The 24422-nt window shown below is 45.3% G+C and overlaps 1 protein-coding gene across 1 annotated transcript in view; it reads right to left on the reverse strand.

The window, feature by feature from the left end:
* Positions 1 to 219: 219 nt before the first annotated feature.
* Positions 220 to 24422, reverse strand: part of Colec12 (collectin subfamily member 12) — a 146259-nt gene continuing 122056 nt past the window's right edge. The window contains exons 4-10 of the mRNA XM_051202112.1: positions 18151 to 18249; positions 15931 to 16977; positions 10479 to 10967; positions 9562 to 9698; positions 8321 to 8430; positions 2105 to 2250; positions 220 to 773 (exon numbers count right to left, since the gene is read on the reverse strand). Of these exons, the coding sequence (XP_051058069.1) occupies positions 754 to 773; positions 2105 to 2250; positions 8321 to 8430; positions 9562 to 9698; positions 10479 to 10967; positions 15931 to 16977; positions 18151 to 18249 (2048 nt within the window). The 3' untranslated portion in view covers positions 220 to 753. The remainder of the gene's footprint in view (positions 774 to 2104; positions 2251 to 8320; positions 8431 to 9561; positions 9699 to 10478; positions 10968 to 15930; positions 16978 to 18150; positions 18250 to 24422) is intronic.

Here is a 24422-nt window from a genome sequence, read left to right on the forward strand (position 1 = left end):
CAAAAGCACATCCTGAGTCAACCCTGTCTCTTACACCACGGGCAGGGGCTGGTGCGGGGCTCACAGCACAGCCTCCATGTTCTCAGGCTTGAGCTCCAGCACACAAACATGCAAGGGTATTTCCAGATTGTTCATGTGATTCACCATTTTGAAGAAAGCTCTCTCTCTCTCTCTCTCTCTTTCTTTCTCTCTCTCACACACACCTGGAAAGATTAAATCTGAAGAGAAACTCTGAAATTTTATTAGTACCATTATTGTTTTCTTTGGCTTTATGTATTATATAGGTAAAATTAAAAAAGGAAAATGATTGTAAAAGGCAAATATTTTGTACAAAAATATGTTTTAAAAGCTCTTTAAGTATATATTTCATATTGTTACTAAAAAGTGGCCTCTATATCTGTACGTCTGCATATTAGAAATGCACTGTTCACACTGAGCCTGTAACTCAACAACCAATGATAGTCTTTTTCTGACTGGAGCATCCACATATAGGGAGATATAATTTTCATAAAACGTATAGCTAATGGCTGAGGGAAATCTATGTGCTGCAGTCCATTTGTACAGCGGAAATCAATACATCCACTGAGGGAGCACTCCAGCTCTCTAGTCCTGTGTCCCTGTGCAGCAGTGTGTCCGTTTGTTTTCAGCAACTGGCTGAAACCGAGGCTGGTGAGGAAGTGACGGAGTTAGAAAGGAGTTTCCGGCCTCTCAGAGGCGTCTGAAAACGTGTTCCTGCTGTTACAGCTCACTGGGTTACAATGCGGGTGACGGGACTAGGGAGAAAAAATAAGGATGTGCGTTAGTTTTGTTTGAGGAATAATTTTTTTATATATATATAACTTAGAACAGGAGGAATCTTTATGAAAGACTATAAAAGACATCATTTAAAGAATGCTGGGACGTTTTTCTTCAGATTAAGTACAAGTTACATTTTGTTTGAAGGGCCAATTCCAGGGAATCCTGTTCCCTACTTAACTCCTTCATGGGCCAACAAGGCAAGCATATGATGTTCGATTGCTATCATCAACAGTAATCCCAAGTTTAGCGATCTATGCTTCTGCCCTCAGCTAACCAGACTGTGTGCTCCTTATCTGACTGAGAGTCCTAGCATTACCATTCCCATTTGGCACCTCAAACAAACTCAGTAACTGCTTTCAATGTGTCTGTGAGTAATTTGTGTTCCTGTACTTCCAAAAATAATGTGAGCCAAGTACAGGCAGGTTTTTTTTAAACCACTAATTAACAAAAGATAGCTCTGTTGAACACTAATTTGCAAATCATTCCGATTACCTCTGAACTTTTTTACTTCAGTGGGCCTTAGGATATTTCTTTTGAATTGTAATTTTATTTACGTAACGAGCGTGAGTGTTTTGCAGCGTATATGTCTACACCACAGGCCCGGTCCCTGCTGAAGTCAGAAGAGGGTGTGTCACATCCACTGCAGCTGCAGTTACAGGTGGCTGTGAGCCTCCCTGTGGGTGTGGCACTCAAGCCAGGGTCCTGTGCAAGAGCAGCCAGTGCTCTGAACTGCCGAGCCATCTCTACAGTCCCTTAGTATATCTCCAAAGTTGTGTCATAGGTCTAAAGATTGCTATCATCTCCAAAGGAAACCCCACACTCTTAGCATCCCTCCCCCATGTCTTCCCTCCGCCACCACAAGCTTAGTTAGAAGGAAGATACCCTATTCTAAAGAGGGCCATGTAGTAAATGAAGCTTTACATAAGCCAAAGAGAATCTCTACAGGATTCTTTGACACAAGCATGCTTAAGATATGCAGACTATATCTTCCACTAGACCAGCACAAAGCTTGGCCTATACTAAATTCTCAGTTGAGTAGATGAGGATTGATGTTAGGCTGAATTGGCAGGATGTGGATATCCACACGTCCCCAGAACGTCACAGCAGAGCCATATGTTAAAAGGAATTAACTGGCAGTATTATAAACAGATGAGTCATTGATTTTCCACTGAGGTTGATAACCTACCCCGCTGGGTTGGAAACTCAGAACCGAGAGCCTGCATTCAGAGCCCTTCTTGCCTTCTCCCCTCTTTAACAAGATCAGACCCCCCCCCAGCTTCACTGTAGCCGTAGTAAGACTGCTTACCTGCCTCCCTTTCTTTCTCACAAATGAAGTTATTGATGTCATCACACTGGAAGTCATTCCACTGGCCAGCATCAACCAGCCCAGCACAGTCTTCTCCTGGCCCCTGGCTGCTCCCCCAGTTATCTGGCTGCCCAGCTTTCCAGTTCCTTTCAATGGAGCAGAAAAGGGGTGTTATCTGCACAGTATACACAGGTTTTCTTTGCTCAACAACACTGGAGGATTGTAGAAACACAAAACCAAAGTGTACTATTTGTTGTGGAATGAAAATGCATCATTTAAAATCAGTGTGCACTTTCACTGAGCTGTGTCAGAGTTACATGAGGACCAGTCTGTCCTTGCAGACTCATTATCTCTGCCGTGATGAGATCAACCCGTGAGCCTCATTCTTACATTTCATTAGACACAGTTGGATGAATGGCTTTCAACTGTGTCCAGCATTGCGGACTTCTGGGCATGTGTCTATAGTTGTGTGTGGTTAATATGCACTCTTGGGATATCTTACAGATGTATATACATGTCTGCTCTTGTAAGAATACACAGGGATCAATGGACATTGTTGTGTCTTGTCTCTAACACGTCAAAAAGTCAGAAGAGAACGTGAGACCTTGATACGCATTACCCACAATCACAAATAGCCCGCTATGGTTCTGGTCCAGTTGCACTTGGCTGACAGCCTCAGAAAACAGCAATTTATTATTACTGAAAATGACTCAAACATTTCTCTACTTCTTTTGGGAAAGAGCTTCTATTTTTCATTCACGAGCTAGCTCACTAAATGATAGATAGATAGATAGATAGACAGATAGATAGACAGACAGACAGATAGATAGACAGACAGACAGACAGATAGATAGACAGATAGATAGATAGACAGACAGACAGATAGATAGATAGATAGACAGACAGATAGACAGACAGACAGATAGATACTGCATACATTGTGAGCTATAATATGTGGAGGTCAGAGGGTAACTCGAGATAATCAATTCCCTCCTTCTACCATGTGTGTCCCAGAGTCAAACTCAGTTCATCACGCTTGGTGGCAGATGCTCTTACTCACTGAGCCGTCTCTGTAGCCCAGGAAAAGTATTTTTATTTATGTTTATTTATTTTGAGACAGTGACTAGCCCTGGCTGGTCTCAACTCACAGAGCTCTCCCTGCCTTTCCTCCCAAATGTTGGAATTAAAGGTATGCACCACTGTCCTACAAGAGGATATGTTTTTATTTTGTTTGTTGTTTGTTTGTTTTTTAAGACAGGGGTTCTCTGTATTGCCGTCCCTGGCTGTCCTGGCGCTCACTTTATAGACCAGGCTGAACTCAGAGATCCACCTGCCTCTGCCTCCCAAGAGTGCCACTCTGTCCAGCTGGACATGTGAGTTGCCCCCTCCCCACCCCCTTATGACCATAGGCAGCATAAATTCTGTGGTGTAGAGGCACCTGAGGTAGCCAGCATAGGTGGGAAGCAGGCCTGCAGAATGAGAACCTGGGGTCTCAAAGCATCTCTGGGAAAAGCTAAAATCCCTCGGAGCAACCTGTGGCAAAACCCTCAGTTTGTATGCTTGTAACAGAGAACAGAGCATGCCAGATAATCAGGATGTATGTGTAATATTCTGGAATGCTAGTTTAAACAGTGCCTTGATTGCATTCACGGGTAGACTCTGGAAGGAATAACTTGGGCTTGGCCATATTATAACACATATGTCACATTAACACTAATGTTTCCAAGAACCCCGGGAATCTTGGGAACACTTGCACAGACAGATGTAGAGATTTGCAAACACACAAATGTAAGCCATGGGGAGTGGAGCACCCCAAGATTTGGGGCTTGTTTCAATGACTGCGGAGCACATGCTCTATCTTGGGAATGACTCCCTCCAACGTCACAACTTAATATTTTTCTTTCAACTGCAAGATTAACCAAGACTGTGGTGACATATTATTAGTGATTTAATAAAGCTTGCCTGAAGGATCAGAATACAAAGCCAGCTACACTAGACAGCCATAGAAGATGGGGGGGGGGGACGCACACCTCAAATTCCAGGATTCAGGAGACAGAAGCAGATGGATCTCTGTGTGTTCAAGGCCACCCAGGGCACTACAAGAGAGTGAATCGGTCTAAAGGATTAACAGAGCTCATACCTTTAATCCCAGCACTATAGAGAGGTATATAAGGAAGGGACAGAGGGTCTCAAGTGGCAATTAGCCACCAGCCACATTGAGGAGAGAACAGCAGTCTAGGATTCTGAGGCCTGGTGGAGAGCAGTACAGTCTGGAGATGCAATCTGAGGTTCCGTGGATCACCCCTCGGTCTGAGCATGTGTAGAGGCGAGAACTCTCTAGTGGCTGGCTGCTTTGCTTCTCTGATCTTCAGCTTGAATCCCATTATCTATCTCCGGGTTTTTATTATTCATGCTACACAAGACTACAGCCAAGAAGTGTCTGTTGGTAAGGGCCTGGCTTCCAAACAGGAAAATGTTACTGGCAAGAAATGTCTCTTGCAGCAACATGTTCTCCCGCTACAAGGGCCCCTGTTGTGGGAGATTCCTCTCTTGCTGCCTGGGCCAGTGCCACTCTGGCAGGAACACGAAGTGTTGACTAGCATGGGCTGTTGCTGAAGTAGACACTAAAGAGTCCCTTATGCCTCCCACTACTCTATGGCTTACTGCTCTAAAACTACAACACGGAGTTACACAACTGGACAGACAGGGCAGCAGCCCATTTTATCTGTGTAACATAAACATAAGAGCGATGACTTGAACATGTTATCCTATCTGGAGGCCTCTGCGAGCAGAGTGGCCGTGACGGCTTACTGTTCTAAGGTGAGCAGAGGCTCTGCTTGTTAACAGTGACCACCGGCAAGTGCTATGTCTGTAATCATTCCACTAAGAATTAATATGCCCCTGGTTTCACCAATCATTCCTGTTGATTATTCCTGTGTTACTGCGTTTGTATGTTTTCTAGTCTGTGCCTTCGACTTAGTCGTGTGTGGAGCTGGATATCCCAACCTGGGCTTTGTACACACCATGATACTTACTTTGAGATTCCTTTTCCTATAAGTGGAAGCTTAGGCCACGGCTTCCCAAGCCTTAAGAAAATGTAAGGTCAAGCATGGTGGCCCACACCTTTAATCCCAGCACTTAGGAGACAGGTGGATCTCTGTGAGTTTGGGGCCAGTCTGGTCTACATATCAAGCTCTGGGACAGACACTATCTCAAAACAAAACAACAACGAAAAGCAAGTGTTTTAGGGCTGTAAATGTCCCCAAATACTATTTTAGCTGCAACTCATACATTTTAATATGTTCGTGCCATTTGAAAACATGTTTAGATTTTCTTTGTAATGTTCTCTTTGGTCTATGGACAAGACCAGGCATGGTCAGGTGGTAAGGTAATAGTCTCTCATTGGTCTGTTGTTTAATTTCCAAATTCTTGATAGGCCTTCTGTTATCTACTTGTTTGGGGCTACGGAACACAGTCTCTACAATCCCAGTTCTCTTGAATTTATTGAGATTGTTTTGTGGCCCCCTGTGTAGTTTATCTCTGTCCCTCCCAAGGATAACATCTCTCATTCCTACTCAATGCTCCAGCCACCATTTACCTGTTATCGTGTGAAATCTCAGTGATCTACACTGCCCTCCAGTATTTGTGTTGAAATCACATTGGTGTGTAGGCTTATGGCACAAGAAGACCCGGCCATAGCCCATCCTAGGACATTTCACGCATTCTGTTTCCCTAGGTGGTGCTGACCACCTTCAGTACAGCAATCGTGAAAGGCTCCAAGGGTAATAACCCCAAGCTCAGGTCTGAATGTGCCCTCAGCACCTGGCATCTCTCCTCTGTCACTGCCGCTTTTCACGTGTGCCCCTGCCCTGCCTCCCTGAACAGAGAGAGGTACAGAGGCAAGAACAGGTCTCCCTGAAAGCTGGTTCCTCTTTTACAGTAACCACCCATCACTAAATAATTTCAAAGGGCATGCGCATGTGCTTTGGAGAGAAAGGTAAAAGGAAAGCTGTGCACCACTTCCTCTGTGGCCGGGCAAGGCCTGGGTAGTACCGGAGCCACGGGCTTCTGGTACTGGAAACGCTTAAGATAACTGGCAGGAATCCTTCCTGTAATGTTTGGTAGAGCTCAGCCGTGAAGCCTCTGGTCCGGCTGTTCTCTGATGAGAGGCTCTGATGGCCATGCGGACCTCCATTTGTTACAGTTTGCTCAGCCTACCAATTTCTTCTTGACTTAAGCCTTAGCCACTTGTTTGCAGACATGTACACATTCTTCGGCTTTTGGCTTGTTGCTGTACAGTTGCTATAGTAACCGCTCACAGTGGTCTCTGAGATGGATTAAGAAACCATGGCTGATGGGAGGAACAGGAGGTGGGATGGATGGAGCCACGCTTGAAGGCTTCATCAGAGGAGGGCAAAGGGGAATCTGAGGATCTGGGGAAGCATCTATGTAAGGCTGGAGACCCTGAGGTGCTGGAGCCTGTTCTCTTTCCTAAGCCATGGCAGGGAATGTTCTTGTAAGATGCTGTATGGATCTCTAACTTAGATCCTGCAAACTGTACAAATTTAGGAGTAACAGTCCCCAACTCAGTAGCATTTTACTGTGGTAATAATCACTCAAATCAACACCAATACCCACAGGCAGTATTTCTCCAGGTAACAAGCTCTATATTAAATCTGCTCTCTCTCTCTCTCTCTCTCTCTCTCTCTCTCTCTCTCTCTCTCTCTCTCTCTCTCTCTCTGTATGTTAGGAAACAACATTTAGGAAGTATTAACATAGTCCTTTTGTCAAGTTCATTTTATACATGGGGACATGGAGATTTCATGTGATCGGGGCAACTCATAGTTGGTCCAGGCCTGAAGACAGTGTTCATTCTGGGCTCCCTCCCCTGGATGGTACTGGCTTTCTCTAGTGTGTGCAGTGTTTATTATTATATGTCAAATTAAGTTAGCCTTTGGTCAATGAGATCTCATGTAATGTCTAATGTCTAATTTATTCTTGCTTTTAGAATTTGATCCTAGGGAGTTCTCTGCTTGGGTAGAAAATGAGACACCCAGTTTATATGGTGGCCAGAGTACAGGAGCCTAAGCCTCCAGGAGGCTCCAGTAAGATGTATGACGTCATCCCTCTTAGGCAGCAGGGACCAATTCCAGTGTTTTCCTCTCCAGCCCCATAATTCTTTCAGATTCCAGGGAAAGGAACACAGCTTCACTCCCGAGAGCTGGAGTCCTGCTCAATCAATCCCATACACGCCAAAAGCGTTTAAGTTTGAATTTCTCAGTCAGACCCAAATCTTTCTTCTCCATATCTAGGGAGACTGAGTTTTCTTCTTAGCACCTCTTGACACCTTTCGAGACATCCTGGCTCTCTTGACTGCCAACAGCAGAGCTTTGCCCTTTCCTTCACTAACCTCTGTTCCCCATTCTTCCTCCAAGCCATCAAAGCTCCTGATCTACACAATACCCACAGCTGTGTGAAGTCAAGTAAAGAGCATTCCTGCCCCGCTGGGTGCGTCCCTGAGTCCCCGGGCTTCGTGAGGAGGGGCTACAAGTACAGGATGGAGGGTGTGGTCATACAGCTCTGACCTAGCATTTGGGTGATGAAGGCAGAAGATTTGAGGTTCTCAGCCAGTGTGGATCACAGACGACCTTGCCCAGACTGCTGTTCCTGTACATATGTGAGACAATCTGGCCTCTGTGCCCATCACCTCAGGCCCTGTCAAGTCCTACCTGAGCACCTGGAGACTACCTCACACTGAAGCACCCCTCCCCCACGGCACAGCAGCTTCTGACGAGACTTAGCTGTTGTGCCTGGCGTTTTCATCTCCAGCAAACTGAAGACCCTCAGAGAGGGCTACTCACAGGCTCTCCACTTTGAGAGAAGAGGTAAAATCTTTTAACCTACACAGGATGGGTATTCTCAGCTCCTCCCTGCAGCTCACTTGGACTTGCCTGGGGTTGTAGATTTGGTTCAGGAACCTAATCAAGGCTTGGACCGCCCCAGTCCCCATTCAGACAGGCTTTGGGCTTTGCTATCCTCCCTCACAGAACTCGAAGATAACGCTTTGGTGGAGTGCCCACCACTTCTCCCCTACTGGAGATAGGCAGCTAGTACCAGAGGCCCTCATCGGGGTGGACTAGGGTGTAAGGCCATCAAGGGAGAAGTGGTAGGAAATCAGGCAAGCGTGAACACAGTCTAGGAATTTCGAGAACTCACTTGTAGTCAACAGGCGTCCCATCCAGCCATTTCCACTCGCTTTCGCGCTCAGAGTCTGTGAGGCCGATCCAGTGGCTGCCTCTCCCCACTGTCTGCCTTTTTATCCATTGCTGAAAAGGAAGCCGGAAGTTCATATTAGCCCACACAGAGAAGGCCTTGTTTGTTTGGTAAAAAGGACAAACAGGCATTTTTCAGAGTTTTTAATGCCCCCCCCCCCCGTCCACTTTTATATTGCATTCATGTTGTGGGCTTTGACTTTTTGGGCCAGGTTTGAGAAGTGACAGTAATGTTCTTCTTGGAGTCCCCAAGGATGACTGCTGTGTATCCTGTTTCCCAGCAACTACCCATCTGTGAGCCTTCCCCAGAACTGCCGTCCTTAAAGACAAGCTGCTGAGCAGTCGTTCGGGCCCAGGCCGCTGACTGCTGCATTCTATACGTTTCCTCAGTTACTATAAAACCAGATTTCAGGGTTGTGTAGCTAGTGAGAGACACCAAATGAACAGTTACCAGTCAGACCTCAGCTCTGCTTTTCCCCTTTGCCCCCTGAGAGGAAATCACTTAAACTTCGTGGGGCCTTACTGTATCTTGTCTGTGAAATGGAGGATCCAAAAGTAGTGGCATGTGCCTATATTCCCAGTCCCTGAAAAATGGATACACGGACATAAGGAACAGGTTCTAAGCCAGCCTGGCTTACACTGCAAATTACAGATCAGCCAGGTCACATAGCAAGGCTTTGTTTAAAAAAAAAAAAATGCTGGGAGTGGGGAGGGTGGGAAGGATGGCAATTATACGGTTTACATTGCAGGATTGCTTATGCGGTTTTAAAAAAGGACCTTGCACACAACAGGAGCTTAAGAAGGGGTCACTATCATTGTCACACATAGGCCTTTACCAATCCTTTTTGAACTAACAAATCTGGTTTGTGGCACCCCACTCCAAACCTACTGTTCATGTCTCTGTCTTTCTATGTGTCTAGTTGTAACCCCCTCATCTCGCAGCTCTGCTGTGCTGCAATTCTCCAGAAGGCCACCAGGGGGCGCTAGATACAGGCAGTCTTCATCATGACAGTTCTTGTGCTCTGGTCGCTAGGTAATGCCCATGCCTGCAAACTGCAATCTCCCTTGTTTAAGAGACCATGAATTTTTGATCTCTTGACTCCCTAGGAAACATGCAATTTCCAGGTGTCACTGATTTCTAAATTACAGTCTTCTCCAACCAAGTGTGCAGCTGATACACCGTACCTGTTCCTCTCTTGAGTTTATGAAAGCGAGATGTGACGACTTGTCTTCACAGAAAAGCTTAGCATCCTCAAAAATTTCTTTCTCCACCGAAAAATAGTAGCATTTGTCCGTGAAGTTCTTCCAGCGGGGTGGACAGCCTAGGAATGCAACGTTTTTAAATGTTGATTTAAAAAACACACAAAGCACTCTGCATTCCCTCAGCCGTGTTTAAGACATCCAAGGGACAGTGTCATGCCACCTGCATGCCAATGGAAGTCTGGTGTCCCTGGGCAGAACATGGGCAGGTGTTCACAGATGTGAACTGCAGAGTTCACAGTATTACTACTATTATCACACAAGCTAGGCAGGTGTGACGGGTTCTTTGTTTTTCTGCAGCTGGATCAGACTTTACAATGACAGAATGAAGAAAGTATAGTGGACCCTGATATCCACTGTCAGTCTTGGATCAGCTGAAGTCTGCAAACTAGGGCAGAACCAAAACTGCATTCATGGACAAGCACGGCTAACCCACATGGCTCGGCTCCTAATTAGTACAGAGTTTTGCAAAAGACGTACTGTCAAAGAGATGCGAAGGTACCACAGCGCCTTCACAAGCAAACCCTGAACGTTGACATTGCCACAGAGACAACACCTGCACACCGGGGGAGTTAACGGACGGACAGTCTGTCTCTAGGGAGCAGCCAGTGCACGGTGTCTGGAAGGAACATCGTTTGGGGTGCATGTGTCTTCTGAGGGCCTGGCTCACCTAAACGAATAGAGACCTGATCTTTTTGGGCAGAAACACAGACAGCCGTGAGGCATCAAGGGGACACACAGGGCCCCTGAAGCTACGTGGGACTCACGCAGGTTGGTTTATCCGAGCATACACATGGCCCTGTTTCTCCCCAGCTCTTGCTGAAAAGGTCATTTGGACTTACCATTGGTCTCTGATGCTGGGGTAGGCTCATTCTGGAGAGCTAAGGGCTCCATTGCTCCTGAGGGGCCTGGGGGGCCAGGGGGCCCCTTGGGCCCAGGCATGCCCGGTACCCCTGGCAAGCCTGGTAGCCCCCGAGGTCCAGGTACGCCAGGCTCGCCCACAGTACCCTGCAGTCCCTGGAAGCCAGGAGGGCCCTGGGGGCCAGGGAGTCCATCCTTGCCTGGTGGGCCTGGTGGACCTGGGTCCCCATTAGGCCCTTGAGGGCCAGGCTTCCCTGGGGACCCACGCGATCCTTTGGGGCCCTGTGAGCCTTTGGATCCTTTGCTGCCACGCTCTCCAGGAGGCCCTACTGGTCCAACAGGGCCCCTGTCACCCGCAGGGCCAGGTGGACCAGGCTCTCCTTTCTCTCCTTTCTGTCCCTTGTTGCCAGTTAGACCAGGCAGTCCCTGAGATCCTCGGTCGCCTTTTGGACCCCTGGGGCCAGGAGGACCTGAAACATAAAAAATATACAGATAGAGTCGGTTGTGAGGGTGTATCGGCTTATATAACCTACAATTAAAACATCTAGCACACAGACATAAGCATTAAGGAGTGCTTACTATTTACAATGTATTGTTAAGGTCAAGGAGTAAAGAGTTCACCCAACATTTCCCTCTGACCTCCGTGTGTGTGGATGGCTGTGCACACTGCTCCCCACGTGAACACATTACATGTACCACACACATGCCTACAAAAACAAGAAGATTAAGACGCAGAGGTAGAACCAGGTGAAGACACAAGGAGGAGATGACCATCTGCGATCCAAGGAGAGAGGTCCTGGAGGAAACCAACCTCACCAAGACCTTGACTTCTAAACGCCAGAGCCTTGAGAAGAGAACTCTGTTGTTTCAGCCGGTTTAAGTCTATGCAAAGCAATGCAATGATGTACTGGTTTATTTTTCTTTTTAATGAGCCTACATTTCCTGTCCACGGCATTTTGGATGGAGCCCAATGGTGTTCATTGCTAAGATCCATGCTGACAAAAACTAGTGTGTTTGTCACCAACAGAAAAGTCATGCATTTCTCCGTTCGTTTCTATGAATTTAGTCCTTGGCTTGCTGAGCCCACCTAGACCCCACCTTGTCTGGCAGCTTTATTATGCTTGGGCCTCACTGCCCAGCCGCCTAGTATCAACATTCTGTGTCAGGAGACATCAGAAGGAAGAGACTTGTAGGTAGTGGTGACTTGCCTGTGTTACCTTATTCCAAGAAGTAATGCTTCCCAACCTGTATGTTAGGTGGATCCTGGATCCATCCATGCAACGGCTGTAGAGACAGCCTTTCCTGACTCTAATGACATTTAAGAATGGTCCACCGATCGATCTTTTCTGCAATCTGAGATTTCTTCTGTTTAATCTGAGGGAGCACATTATCCAACCCGTGACTGGGCAGGCCTTTTTCTGCCATCCTTAAAGTAAGTTTGTGCCTGAATGTGGAAAATGGTGTCAAAGAGGCTTATACTAGGGAAGGTGTGAGAGAGTTCTCTGAATGGGTATATTACCACACAAAGGTCTAATGCACATAATAATACTTCTCAACTGTGTTCATTCAGAGTACATGTTAAACTCAGGAAAGCCACCAAATGAAGATCCGTTGGAAAATCCAAGCACTTTAGTTACACCTGATCCTTACTTTCTAAACTTCCAGCCAATGACTTGTTTCTCAACTCCTCCCCCAAGGGGCTGATGCTCTACTGCAAGCTTCAGAAAATGAGTTCATCTGCAAGGATGAACTTGCTCTCCAGGGATTGTCTCTCAGCTAAGTTAGACTTCCTTCTGCAGACCCCCCCCCCCAGCTCCAAAGGCACACAGATCTCCCTCTCATACCTAAACCCAAGATCTCCCTCACGTGGGGTGGTAGTCATTTATAGAGTCTGGAAATGGCTGAATGTCCTCACCCAGTGCACACAGACACTGTGGCTCTTTCCTCCCAGATGACATCAAACATGGGTTCCAGGGTCAGCACAGATGCCAATTTCTAAATCACATGATAAGAAGGGGTGGATATGGAGCTGTGGTGCAAGATTTTGCCCTTAATAAAAATCTAACTTTCAATGGATTCTCAGCTAGATTAGTATAAAACCAAGTCTTTTCTTGTGAAGCACTGTGCTTATCCACTGTTCAGGTTTTCAGTAAGATTGTAAAAGGCTACCAAGAAGCAGGTACTCCCCAAGATGCTGCGTTACAAGAACATGTGTGCTCCATGGGTAAGAGGGTTCATATGATCCACTTCGCTCATAGACAAATTAGATGTTTTCTTTGCTTGTTATTTTAAATATTGATTTAAAAAAAAAAAAAGTTCCAACCCTATTCTAAAAGCCCAGCACTGACCCAGGAGATGTTTTCCTCTGAGATGCTAGTGTCACTGTTAGCCTCTGGGTAATCTCAGGGCTTCTGGTCTTACTTGAATCTTTTATTGGGTGGCTCTTGAAGTAAAAATTAAATGAAACAAGGGACTGAGGAGATGGTTGAAAATGGCTGGCTGTGCAAGCCTGACAACCGAGTTTGACCCTGGAACCCACATAAAAAGGCAGCTGCAGTGGCTTGCAGACACAGCTTTCATGCAGCAAGCGAGCTCAGTGGCAGAGGCAAGCCCATCACCCAGAGGCTTACAATCACACCAGTCAGGATGACAGAGCTGTAGAAAGAAAAGAGAGCCTTCCTCACCGGGATGAGAGCGAGAACAGACTCCTGACCGCCCCACATGAGCTGTCCTACATGCAGGCAAACATATACACATCTAAATGAGTAAGAATTAAATGTTACCCATTGCTACCCCCATATAAACTAGGAGAGTGTTTATGAGTATGTATTCAACGATTTGAATTTAGAGTCCAGAGAATCATACTATGTGGGGACATGTGGACGGCCGTGCACAAGTGCAATTTGCTTTCAGACTGCCCAGAATATAATTAAACATCAAGGCTGAGTGTGTAGTTCTCTGACTTGAGGTGTTGAATTGCCAGGGTACCCATGTGGCTGGTAAAGCTGCCAGGAGCTCCCCAAACACGCCCAGACAGCTAGCGGCAGGGTTCTGAGCAACCCTGCATTTACTCTGTCACATGGTGGCTCCCAGATGTCAGAGACTTAGGGGCCCTAAGACCCTGAGCCCTCAGACTTGCATCACTGTCCCTCTCTGGCTTTGGCATATAAACTGCAGACTTTGAGGACTGCCACCCCATCCCCGCTGATCCTACTGGGGACAGTCTTAAACTATGATTTCCAAACAAATGTCTGTGTTACACAAAGTAGAGACATGACCTAAGCTTTGTCTGTCATCCATACTCTTGGAGACATGGTGTTAAGAACCTTGACTGACAGACAATACTGGGGGGTTGAAGCAGGGGGACTGCCATGAATTTGAGGACTGCCTAGGCTACACATTTACCCCAGTCCATCCTGGTATAGAGTGTAAGATTCTGCAATTACAACAACAAAGGACCCTAACATAAGACTGGAAGATAGACTGGGTAGAAATAAAAATGATACAAAACAATGCAGCTTTATTTTTATTTTTTAAAAAAAAATCTACTTTGATTGCAATTAACTGAACTTACTAATCACCTATGTGACCATTTTCTGTTACTATAACAAAATGCCTGAGATAATCGACTCAACAAGAGGAGACGTTTATGTTAGCCTATGGTTTTGGAGGGTTTGGTCCATGACTGCCTGGGTATCTTGCTTTTGGGCCTGCAGCAAGGCTGGGAGCACCTGGTTGAGCCCAATGATCTATGGCTAAGACTCAAAGACTACTGGCATCTCACAATACAACCCCTTCAAGGTGAAGGGCAAGTGACCCGTGAGCCAGACACTTCCTGCCAGGCCCTACCTCTTTCTAGCTACCATTTCCCAATAACAAACTGAGGACTAAGCCTTCAATACACAAGCCATTGAGGAACATTCTAGATCTCAACTATAGCACCTGTAACAAGTAACTGTTAGCTTAGTTTACCAAGGTGAAAAGGTAGTTTGGCATGGTAGCACATGCCTTTAATCCCAGCACTTGCACTTAGGAGGCACAGGTAGGCAGGTCTCTGTGAGTTCAAGGCTAGCTTGGTCTATGTAATGAGTTCTAGTACAGCCAGGGCTATGTAGCAAGGTTCTCTTTCAAAACAAAACAAAACAACCACAATAACAATCCCCATCCCCAAAATAAAATAATAACAAAGCAACAGATAGTACTTGACGATCATTCTGAATAGTTTCATTCTTGATCCTGAACTTGAGAGTTGACTTCTAGTTCATGTTAACTCCTTGTTCATAGAGAAGGGTATATTTAACTCACTGTTTCTCACCGAGTGGACACATCTGCTTTGTGGATTTCTGGCTGCCCACAAGGATGCTTTCACAGGAGCTCAACATACACGAGCACCAAGACAGCTCAGATACTGAGAAAATCCAAAACAATTGATCTGTAGTCCAACAAACTGCTGAATCACACATCGGTACACCACTCTTCCAGATGTGGTGGACAGATCTCCTCCTCCTGCTGCTGGTTTATATGGAACATGGTGGTATGAGGTGCCATGTAACCCAGGCTAGCTTCAACTCTTAATGTGGACAAGAAGGACAGATCTTTACCCCTGAGCTTCCTGTCTTTGTCTCTTTAGTATTTGGATTACAGGCAACTGAAATTTTTTTTTTCCTCAAGAAAGGGTCCTATTATGTAGCCCAGGCTGGCCTTGAATCCTCCTGCCTGAGCCTCCCAAGTACTGGGTGTTGTAATCTAGAAAAACACCATGGAGAAGATGAGTCACACCATACAACAGGACTCACATAGGAGGTTTTCTGGAAGAGGAGAGAGGGGCAGAGTGGTGGAAGAGAATGAGGGGCAGGAGGGAGAAAGAGGGAGAGAGAGAAAGATAGGAGGTGGGCAGGGCCCTCTTAAAAGGGAAGGTAGTGAATGTACACAGGCGGTGCTCTTAGTGGCTGCAGCTGAGGGTGTATCCTGGCAGAACCCCAGGGCCAGTACAGATGCCTGAAAGCTAACACTGGGATTACAAACGGTCACTACTGTTAAGAGTGCGTGACTTCTGAGGTGAAGTTACAAAGTAGTTTCCCTTTTTTTCTCTCCATTGAATCACTAACTTTGGAGACAGCCAGCTTCTCTATTGTGACAACACTAAGAAAACTCACTTGGTGATGAACTGAGGTTCAAGACACATTGGAAATAGATGTCCCACACCTACCAAGCCTTCAGATGACTGTAGCCCCTCCCTACTAACACCTTAACTGCAACCACATGCATGCAGCGCCCACACACACATGGATCAACTTATGAAGCTGCTTCTGAATTCCCCAATCCATAAAACCTATTATATAATACATATTTGCTTTAAATTGCCATATTTTAGAACACTTTGTTTACAGCAATAGATAACGCACACAAACCCAATACAGAATTTATGCTGACCTTGTAGAATTGTAAAATTCTTGATGAGCTGACCATGCTTTGAATCAACCAGCTTCATCTCTTCCATAATCACTGATAAGTTGGCCACTTCGGTGTCTAACCTTGACCTCATCATGTCTTGCTGCATCCGGAGAGAAACAGAATCCAAACGGATATTGACCAGTGTGTTATTTAAGGAGGTCAGGTCATCAGTGTGTCTGGTTAGGGTATCTGTGCAAGTGGTCCTGACTTCATTCAGGTTGCTGGTCAGCGTCCGCAGGTGACGGGCTGTGTAGCTGATATTGCTAATGATGTTCACAATGTCTGTCTCAAAGACCTGAAAGCGTTCCTCTAGTTGGCCGAACTTGACGGCTGTCCTGTTCTCTGCATCCTTGTGAAGGTCCTGAAGGTCTTTCAGGCTCTGCTCATTGGCCTGGGAGATAGTGGTGATGTTGTCCATTTGACCTGTGAAGGAGCTGAGCTGGCTATTCATATCCTCCAGGGTGTCATTGTTGGCTTTGGCCAGGGCAGAGTTGTTGGCCGCCAATGTCTGCAGGCTCTGCACTTTCTCCTTTAGCCAGTCGGTGTCCTTCTTGGCTTGAAGGAAGACTTGCTGCAGATTTTGGAAGTCATTCTTAATTCGCTGGATGGCCTGGCTTGTGTCATCCACAGACCGCTGCAGATTGCTGATAAGGTTCCTCTGCTGCACCTGGGTCAGGTTCAGGTTGTTGAGGTTCACAATAACCATGTTCTGGGAATACATTTGGTTCTGCAGATTGCCCTGAAGCACACTGGTATCTTGTTGCAGACTTGTGACATAGCCATTATATGCCTGGAGGGTTTTGTTGACAGTCGTGATGAGGAAGGAATTGTTCTGCAGAGTTTCCTTCAGTTGACTCTGCTTGTCCACCAATGAATCCCCGCTTGCCTGTAACTTTTCCAGTGTATCTTTGTTCTTGCTGGTTTTCTCTGTGATCTCCTGAAGCTGTTGACGGAGATCCAGAATATCTGATCTGAAGGTAGAAAGTTCTGAATTGGTGCTTATAGCTTTCTTCCCGGTTTGGTCCCCTGGAATAAGAGAGTTTGCTACTTAGACTAGTGGTACAGAGATGCTCAGGCAAAGTCAGAGACCCAGATAAAAGCCAAAGAGATGGCTCAGTGGATGAAGACGTTTACTGCCAGACCTGACAACTGCACAGCCATCCCTGAACCCATACAGTTGAAGAGGACAGACCCGAGAAGTCATTTGAACTCTGACTACTCCATGCATACTGTAGTATGTGTGTGCCTCCCTGCCGAATAATCAAACAATAAATAAATGTAATTTTTAAAAAAGATCCCACACACTTAACTGGTAGTACTGTATTTTGGATGTAAAATTTGTAGTACATGCAGGCGAGGCTGCATTTCTAAGAATCTGCACCTATTTAAGACGGGACCTGCAGAATCGGCAAAGGCACTCAGCACAGGACTCACAAACTTGGGTGGATACTTTTTCCAAAGACAGAGGGGGATTTACCAGATATTACAGCAGGCAGGACGCACTGATAAAAAAAAAAAAAAAAACCTATAACTTCACCAAAATTCCTTTTTTTTTAATTGTCAATAAAAAATGATGAATTTTACTGGTACTAAAACTGGAACAAAGGTCATCCTAAAAGATTTTGAAATGCAAAATTATTTTACTCAGTGGGCATTTAATAATCTGACTGCTAGAAATTACTGGCAAATTTCAAAAGCAGATTCATATTCATAAAACTTTATGTACCATCTGAACCAAAATTCATTTTTAGTAAGTGAAAATAAACATCAAGAGACCATGCAGACTAGAATCCTTTATATCAAAAGTTAACTCTGCTGGGTACAGTTTAACCCCAGCCTTCTGGAGAAAAAGGCAGGAGGATCTCTGAGTTTGAGGCCTACCCGATCTACATAAGGAATTAACTCCCAACAATATGTCTATGTGGTTTAAAATAATTCAAATTAGCATTTACTGGGCAGTTGACCAAAGAGCCTTTGGTAGAGGCTACATAATGGTTCTTTTCAGTCACGATTGATGTACAGACTTCGTGTATAAGAATGTCAAGGTGGGCATCGTTACCTGTAAAGACATTTAGACTTAAATGCTAAGGAAAGACACAGCATGCACCAACAAGCACCCTAAGTGCATTACCAATCTGAAGACTTGCCATCGTTCATACAGAGGACATACAGGGGACACCTTCCTTTGCTGCAGTTTACCTAATTTTTTCAGGTCACTTTCCACTGCAGTGAGCTTGTCGTTGTAAGTCTGTCGAGATGTCTCCATGCCACCTGTGACGTTGTCCATTTTCTCTACAACTAAGATTTGGGAGAAGAATGCATCAGTTGACTTATCTGCTCATGTTTGCTTTTTCAGTTCCAAGATGAGATCATTTCATTATAGAAGAAAGCAGATTTGGAATAAGAAGCTGAGGTCAACTAAGGAGGAGGGGGTTCGGTAGTTTGAATTGGCCCCCACAAGCTCATAGGGAGCGGCACTATCAGGAGGTGTGGCCTTGTTGGGGAAGCGCATCACTGTGAGGGTGGGCTCTGAGGTCTTATCTGTGCTCCAGCCATAACCAGTGTATCTGTTCATTTCCTGTTGCACGCCACGCCGCCATGATGATAATGGACTGAGCCTCTGAACTGTAAGCCGCCCCAATTAAATGCTTTCCTTTATAAGAGCTGCCACTGGTCATGGTGTTTCTTCACAGCAATAGAAGCTTAACTAAGTTTCTAGGCTGTTCTTTAGAAAAATACCTAGCCAAAAGTGCAGTGATATAACTTATGGGTGGAAAGACCATCCATCTGTAACTGTTCTTCTGAAGCTTTTAGAATGTGTTTGGACTAATTTCTGATGTGCTAGGGCTCTCTGTTATACACCGAATCCCCTATTGTAATGTCTCTGTTAATTTCTACATGTGGAGACATACAGCACTCTAATTATTCGAAAAAAAAAAAATCTATGACTTCTAAGCCGCTCTAATGTTCCTTGCTTATGGGAACTCTATTGGCAAAAAAAGAACTGGCTTATCTGGGTGTGAGGGCACATCTGAGTATTCTCCAGCTTTTTTTTTTTTTTTAAACTGAGACTCTCTCTTTTTTAAACTTAGTCTCACTAGTTCTTTGGGAAAACTCTGCTCTGTAGCATTTTGTGGAATTTTCTAGGACAGTAGCCCAGGACTCATACACCGTTTACTATGATCCCTGACAGGTCCCTATTGTGACAGAATTATGTCTGATAAACCCACTATAAATTGAAGGTATACAAAACACCCTAGTTGAGTGACCCAGCATGGCAGAGTGTCGGTCATTTAGCCTCGCGTTCATGGGTGGCAGAGCTGTGGCCACAGCCACTGCTCAGTATCATAACACATATCACCAGCCAGGAGAAAAACAAATTTCAAAGCACAGTTTCTATTATGTGTGCATTGCTTCTCACGATTGAAAGTTGACAAACTATGGTAAGTTGAAGACCTTGTGCTGCTCTGTCTCCAGCTCTTAGCTCAGCACGTAGTACCCAGTAAACAGCCATTGTGTCATACATTTAAACAAGTGAGAATTTGCTAAGGTCTAGACAATCTAGCTGAGCTAAACTTAGAGGCCAACACACAAACCAGCTAGCCAGAGAGGCTTCAGCGTTACCTCAGGATGACATTTTGTTGAGTTATTATTTCTAAAGTTGCCACACAGGAGCTGGAGAGATGGCTCAGAAGTTAGGATTGAGTATGACCAGAATTCAAATTCCAGCACCCATGTTAAGCAGCTCACATCACAACTGCCTGTAATTCCAGCTCCAGGGGCAGACACCCTCTTCTGGTCTCCATGGGAACTGCACAAATGTGCACATATCCCCCCCCCCCATACAAACATCAACAACAAAGCAAGCTACTATGTGGACACAGAGGTCCAGTTCTAACTTGGGACCTTGGGGTTGTGTGATACACACACATGCTCCTGAATCTTGAAATTTTGTAGGACAAAATACATTTCATCAAAGCTAAATTAAAAAAAAAATGTTTACAAGCTTAGACTCAGTTTTGACTCTCAGATGAAAACATATGCCTCATTCTGTCCTCAAACCACACACAGGATCTCCCTCTTTCCTGGAAGCCAAAGAAATCTGAAATATGCTGACAGCCATCATTTTTCACCCTCCCTAAGTCTTCTTCCATTTTAGTTTATAAAAACAAAGAACTTTTGGGGACAGATAATTCAAGGGTACTTAGGATAAAGGGAATACCGCTTTCACTTAAAAGAAGGAAAAGAAGAAGAACAAAGCAGCTGTTGGTTTTGCTTTCCATGCGGAAAGGAAATGATGTGTCCTGCCCACAAGTGTTAATGAACCACCCCATGTGTGTGTGTGTGTGTGTCTGTGTTTAAAAATAGTACCCTGCTATAAAGCTATAAACCATAGGGCTGCAAGGCTGGCAGCCTGTGTGCATAAAAACCCCAGGCTGACCGGAATCCAGAACTAACACTGCACTAACACACAGCACACAGAGTTTTCCCTCTAATTTATAGCACAAAGTTTTAACCACAAGCGTAATGGCTGAGCTTCCTGTCTCATCCTGGACATTCCAAGTCTACACAGATCATTCTAGAACGAAAACAAAGCGGCAACACAAAAGGGGTATATCAGCATTCTGGCTGTCCATGGGGTCCCTGGACTGAGAACCATCTTCTGGTGTGGAATTTTAACTTTCATTAGCGGGGTTCCAGTTAGCATGCCTGCAGAGCCACCCATCACTGTGCAAGCGCTCACAGCACATCCCCCTAGCAACAGTTGGCTGGGGATACTGTGCACCTTGCTACATCCCTTGGCCTGGACACCAACCTCCTCACCTGCTTTGTTTCCACTCATTTGTTAAGGTCTAGCACAGGGCATTAAGCTTTGCCTCTCACTTGAGTCTAGAATACAGCAACGGGACCTCTGAACAACAGTAATAAGAGCCTCTTTGTTTTTATGACAAGAAGTAGTAAGAACAGTTCCTAGCTTGTGCTATGTGCCCTGAACCATCACTGCACTTAGTCCCTACTGCTCCAATTTTACAGATGAGCAAACTGAGTTTTAGAGATAGTCAAGAACATCCCAGAATCACACAGCTCCTAAGAGACTAAATGGGACTTCAGGTTAGGAGAAGGAAGTCTAAAATCTACACGTCTTCCTCAACTCCATACAGAGTTTCCTTTACTATTTCTTTCCTCAGCCTGGTTTCCTCTAATTAAGGAAAGTCCCTGTAGGGGGAAGCAATCATGGCTTCATTCTACTTTCTTTCAAGTTATCATCAATAGATGTTTTTATGCAACTATCACGGTGCTAAGTATTAAAGATAAAGAGTCAGGCCATGGCCCCTCCTGGAGGGCAAGGAGTAAGAGCAGAGCACAGAGCTCCCACCTGGGGCTGGAAAATGCAGGAAGAAAAAGCTTTCTCTCATTATCAGCAGTCATACAGCCTTGGAACTCATCAAAGACATTTCCACCATTAACACTACCTCAGGATTCATTACTGAGAAATGCAGAGTAGGGAGGGCGGCATCCCACACCCGAAGGGGCTCAGCAGTGTGGTTTGAGGCGTTTGTATATCCCCTGTTGTCCTTGCTGTGCGGGCAAAGTTTAGCACCCACTGGTCCGACAAACAAAGGTCAAGAACCCTGATTTCGATCTGTGTCTTTCTTCATTCTAGGCATCCTAAGAAGATCCTGCTGGGCAGGGCAATGGAATAGTATTTTCATGGTAAGGGAATGTTCTGGAAGGAACATGAATAACTGAAGAGTTTAAGAGATGATTTAATCTCAGCACTTGGGAGGCAGAGGAATAGGGATCTCTGTGAGTTCCAAGATAGCCAAAGCTGTTACATAGAGAAACCCTGTCCTGAAGGACCAAAGTGTGTGTGTGTGTGTTGCCTTTCATGCAGACCCATGACTAATAATAAAGAATTTAGGGTAGAGAATCTATCAAGTTGCAACTGTTCAAAAACATGTTTCTGCAACATGACCAACGTGTCTCATGGACCCAGCCACTACCCAGGCCACATCTGAGTGACTAAGCAATCCTCCAGCTTGCTCAGCAAATTCTCTAGAAGAAACTTCAATAGACTGTAACACGTAGCTATGGAAGTAACATAAAAGGAGAACCAAAAAACACTTTTGAGGAAAACAGTGCAGACACAGCCCTTGCCAACCCTGATAAGGGAGTTTCGTTTCCTCTGGACTGCTCTTCCTGCATATTTCTTCTTTTATTTAATGGAGAAGGGCTTTTCTAGCCATCAAAGGGGGAGCTGTGATGGGGGCGCTGGGTTTATCTTTCTTCATCCTATAACCTCGGGGTTACCAGAGTCTTATCAGCAAGAAAGAGGACTCATAGCATGAGAGGAGAAAGTACTTCTGGAAAATGTCAACTTGGAGTTCATTAGGGATGGCTTTGGTGACCAGAGGTATATGTCCCATTATCTTCTTTTGTCAGTAGAAGCCAGAGGAATGGAGACACTGAAGGAAGGGGGAAAGTGGCAAGATGTCATCTTACTCCCCAGATCTCTGCTCCTTTCACCCCGGAAAGATTACAGCCACACAGCAGGCCAAGCTGGTCTCCAGAATGTCAGCTTTCTGGGTAGTGCTTTGAGGATCAACAATCCCTACATAGATTGGCTCAAAGGTTTCTTGACATCTGTTCTTTATCTTCATAGAAACCACCCCAATCCATCATCGCGTGTCCATCCATCCATCTACCCACCCACTCATGTAGCTAACTTGCCTGGGTACTGAATAAATAAACCATGAGTTGTAGGTAATAGTGGGAGATTTCATAAAGACAAGTTTTAGAAGAGTCTTGTAGCTTAGGTGTTAAACCAAATAAATCAGGATCTCTAGCCATAATGACACGGTTTAATAGAGCCTAGAGTGAAGAAAGCTCAGGGTGGGAATGAATTGGAGGCTCCATTCAGGGGCTTCTGGTGAGACATGTGTCAGAGACATAAGAGGCGAGGAGAATCCATGTGGGCACAACAAAGTTTAGGGACCAGAGGCCAGTGGTCAAGCACATGGATATGCTAGAACTATTCTACTATGGTTGGGAGGTGGAGTGAGGAGAAGATAAATGGATTCTTGGGCTTTCTGGGTCATTTCAAAGCCCTATGTCCTATCCTTTCTAGCAAAAGTAAAGTTCACAAGATTGTATCCATTAACCCGGCCCTCCAGCTCTCTCTTCTAGCAGTAAATTTTAATTCCCTATACTAAGCCCTGAAATTCCCTATTGAATGACTGCTTTTGACCATCTTTCAGCCCAGTAGGAAAAATCATTGTCCAGGAAAGAAGGGGTGGGCAGGCTGAATGACTGGGACATAATACACACTATTAGGTTCAGACTCTGCTCCTCTGCCTAGCCCTCATCATGAGTTCTTAATCACAGTCTCTGTTTGCTTCTTTATGAGAAAATGCAGGGCTCTGCAGATTAAATAAATTCATCGTAAATGGATAAAATGACCAGGCAATTTTCTAAACTATCAATGTACTCTGTATGATACATTTTATTTTCTGTCAAGATGAGTAACTACAGCAAGCCAGGAAGAGGGAATAGAGAGATGCTGTTGCTCGGTTTTGAACCAACATCTTTGCTCATCCCAACTAATTTGAAGAGTGTCACGATGGTCATTGCTTCACGCAATCTCCAGGAGGTGAAGATACACATCTGGATCGTAGCATTAAAGAGGGTGGAGCTAACACGCCACACTGGCAGACACTTACTGGGCACTCATAATTGCAGTAAAGCAGGTAGGATCATACACTTGGACCATCAGTTTCCTAAGTCAATCCTAACTCAGATGCACTGTATCCCACCCCACTCCCCCTCCCAAGAAGCTACTGGGAAGGTAGCAGGATTTACAGTGGGAGGGAACTTGCCCTCAAGCTTTCTCTTTCCCAAAGCAGCACCATGAGTTAAGGGATGGGACAAGGAGGGTCGTGTGTGCAGTAACTTTGCTTGGTTAATTGGTCAGTTCTGAGGTCTGACAGCAGCTGAGGTGACTATCGAGGTAATGCTTGGATGATGCGAGCATCGTCTGTCTCTGCCTTGTGTTACAACCAGAGACTCTGCCTGTCTCTTGTGATTGTGACAGGGCAGGCTCCCATGTCTGCTTTCCACACAAGGGTTTATGTAGTTTGTGTTTCTGAATCATGACACCTAGCCCTGGTCTCCGAGAGGGGACATGGCAGCAGTGGTGTGGTGGTGGCGGATGGGGGCTAATTTAGCAAGTAGGATGGGAGGAAAATCTCCTCTACCTCAGTCAGATTGGTGGGGCTAATATTTTATTAAGCAGATGGAGGTGGGTGGCGCTGCTGCCTGTAAGTTTAATTCCTATAGGCAGTGTTTTCATTTTGTTTTGTTTACTGAAATAAATATGTGTTAGAGGAAAAGTAAAAGGGCATCAGTTGGTCAATCCCTGGGTGGTGAGTCGTGTCCGCGGAGAGTCTGTGTGTTGCTTATTCTCTGTCAGA

The sequence above is a fragment of the Phodopus roborovskii genome, unplaced genomic scaffold (genome assembly GCF_943737965.1).
Source record: "Phodopus roborovskii unplaced genomic scaffold, PHOROB, whole genome shotgun sequence".
Taxonomy (NCBI): Eukaryota; Metazoa; Chordata; class Mammalia; order Rodentia; family Cricetidae; genus Phodopus; species Phodopus roborovskii.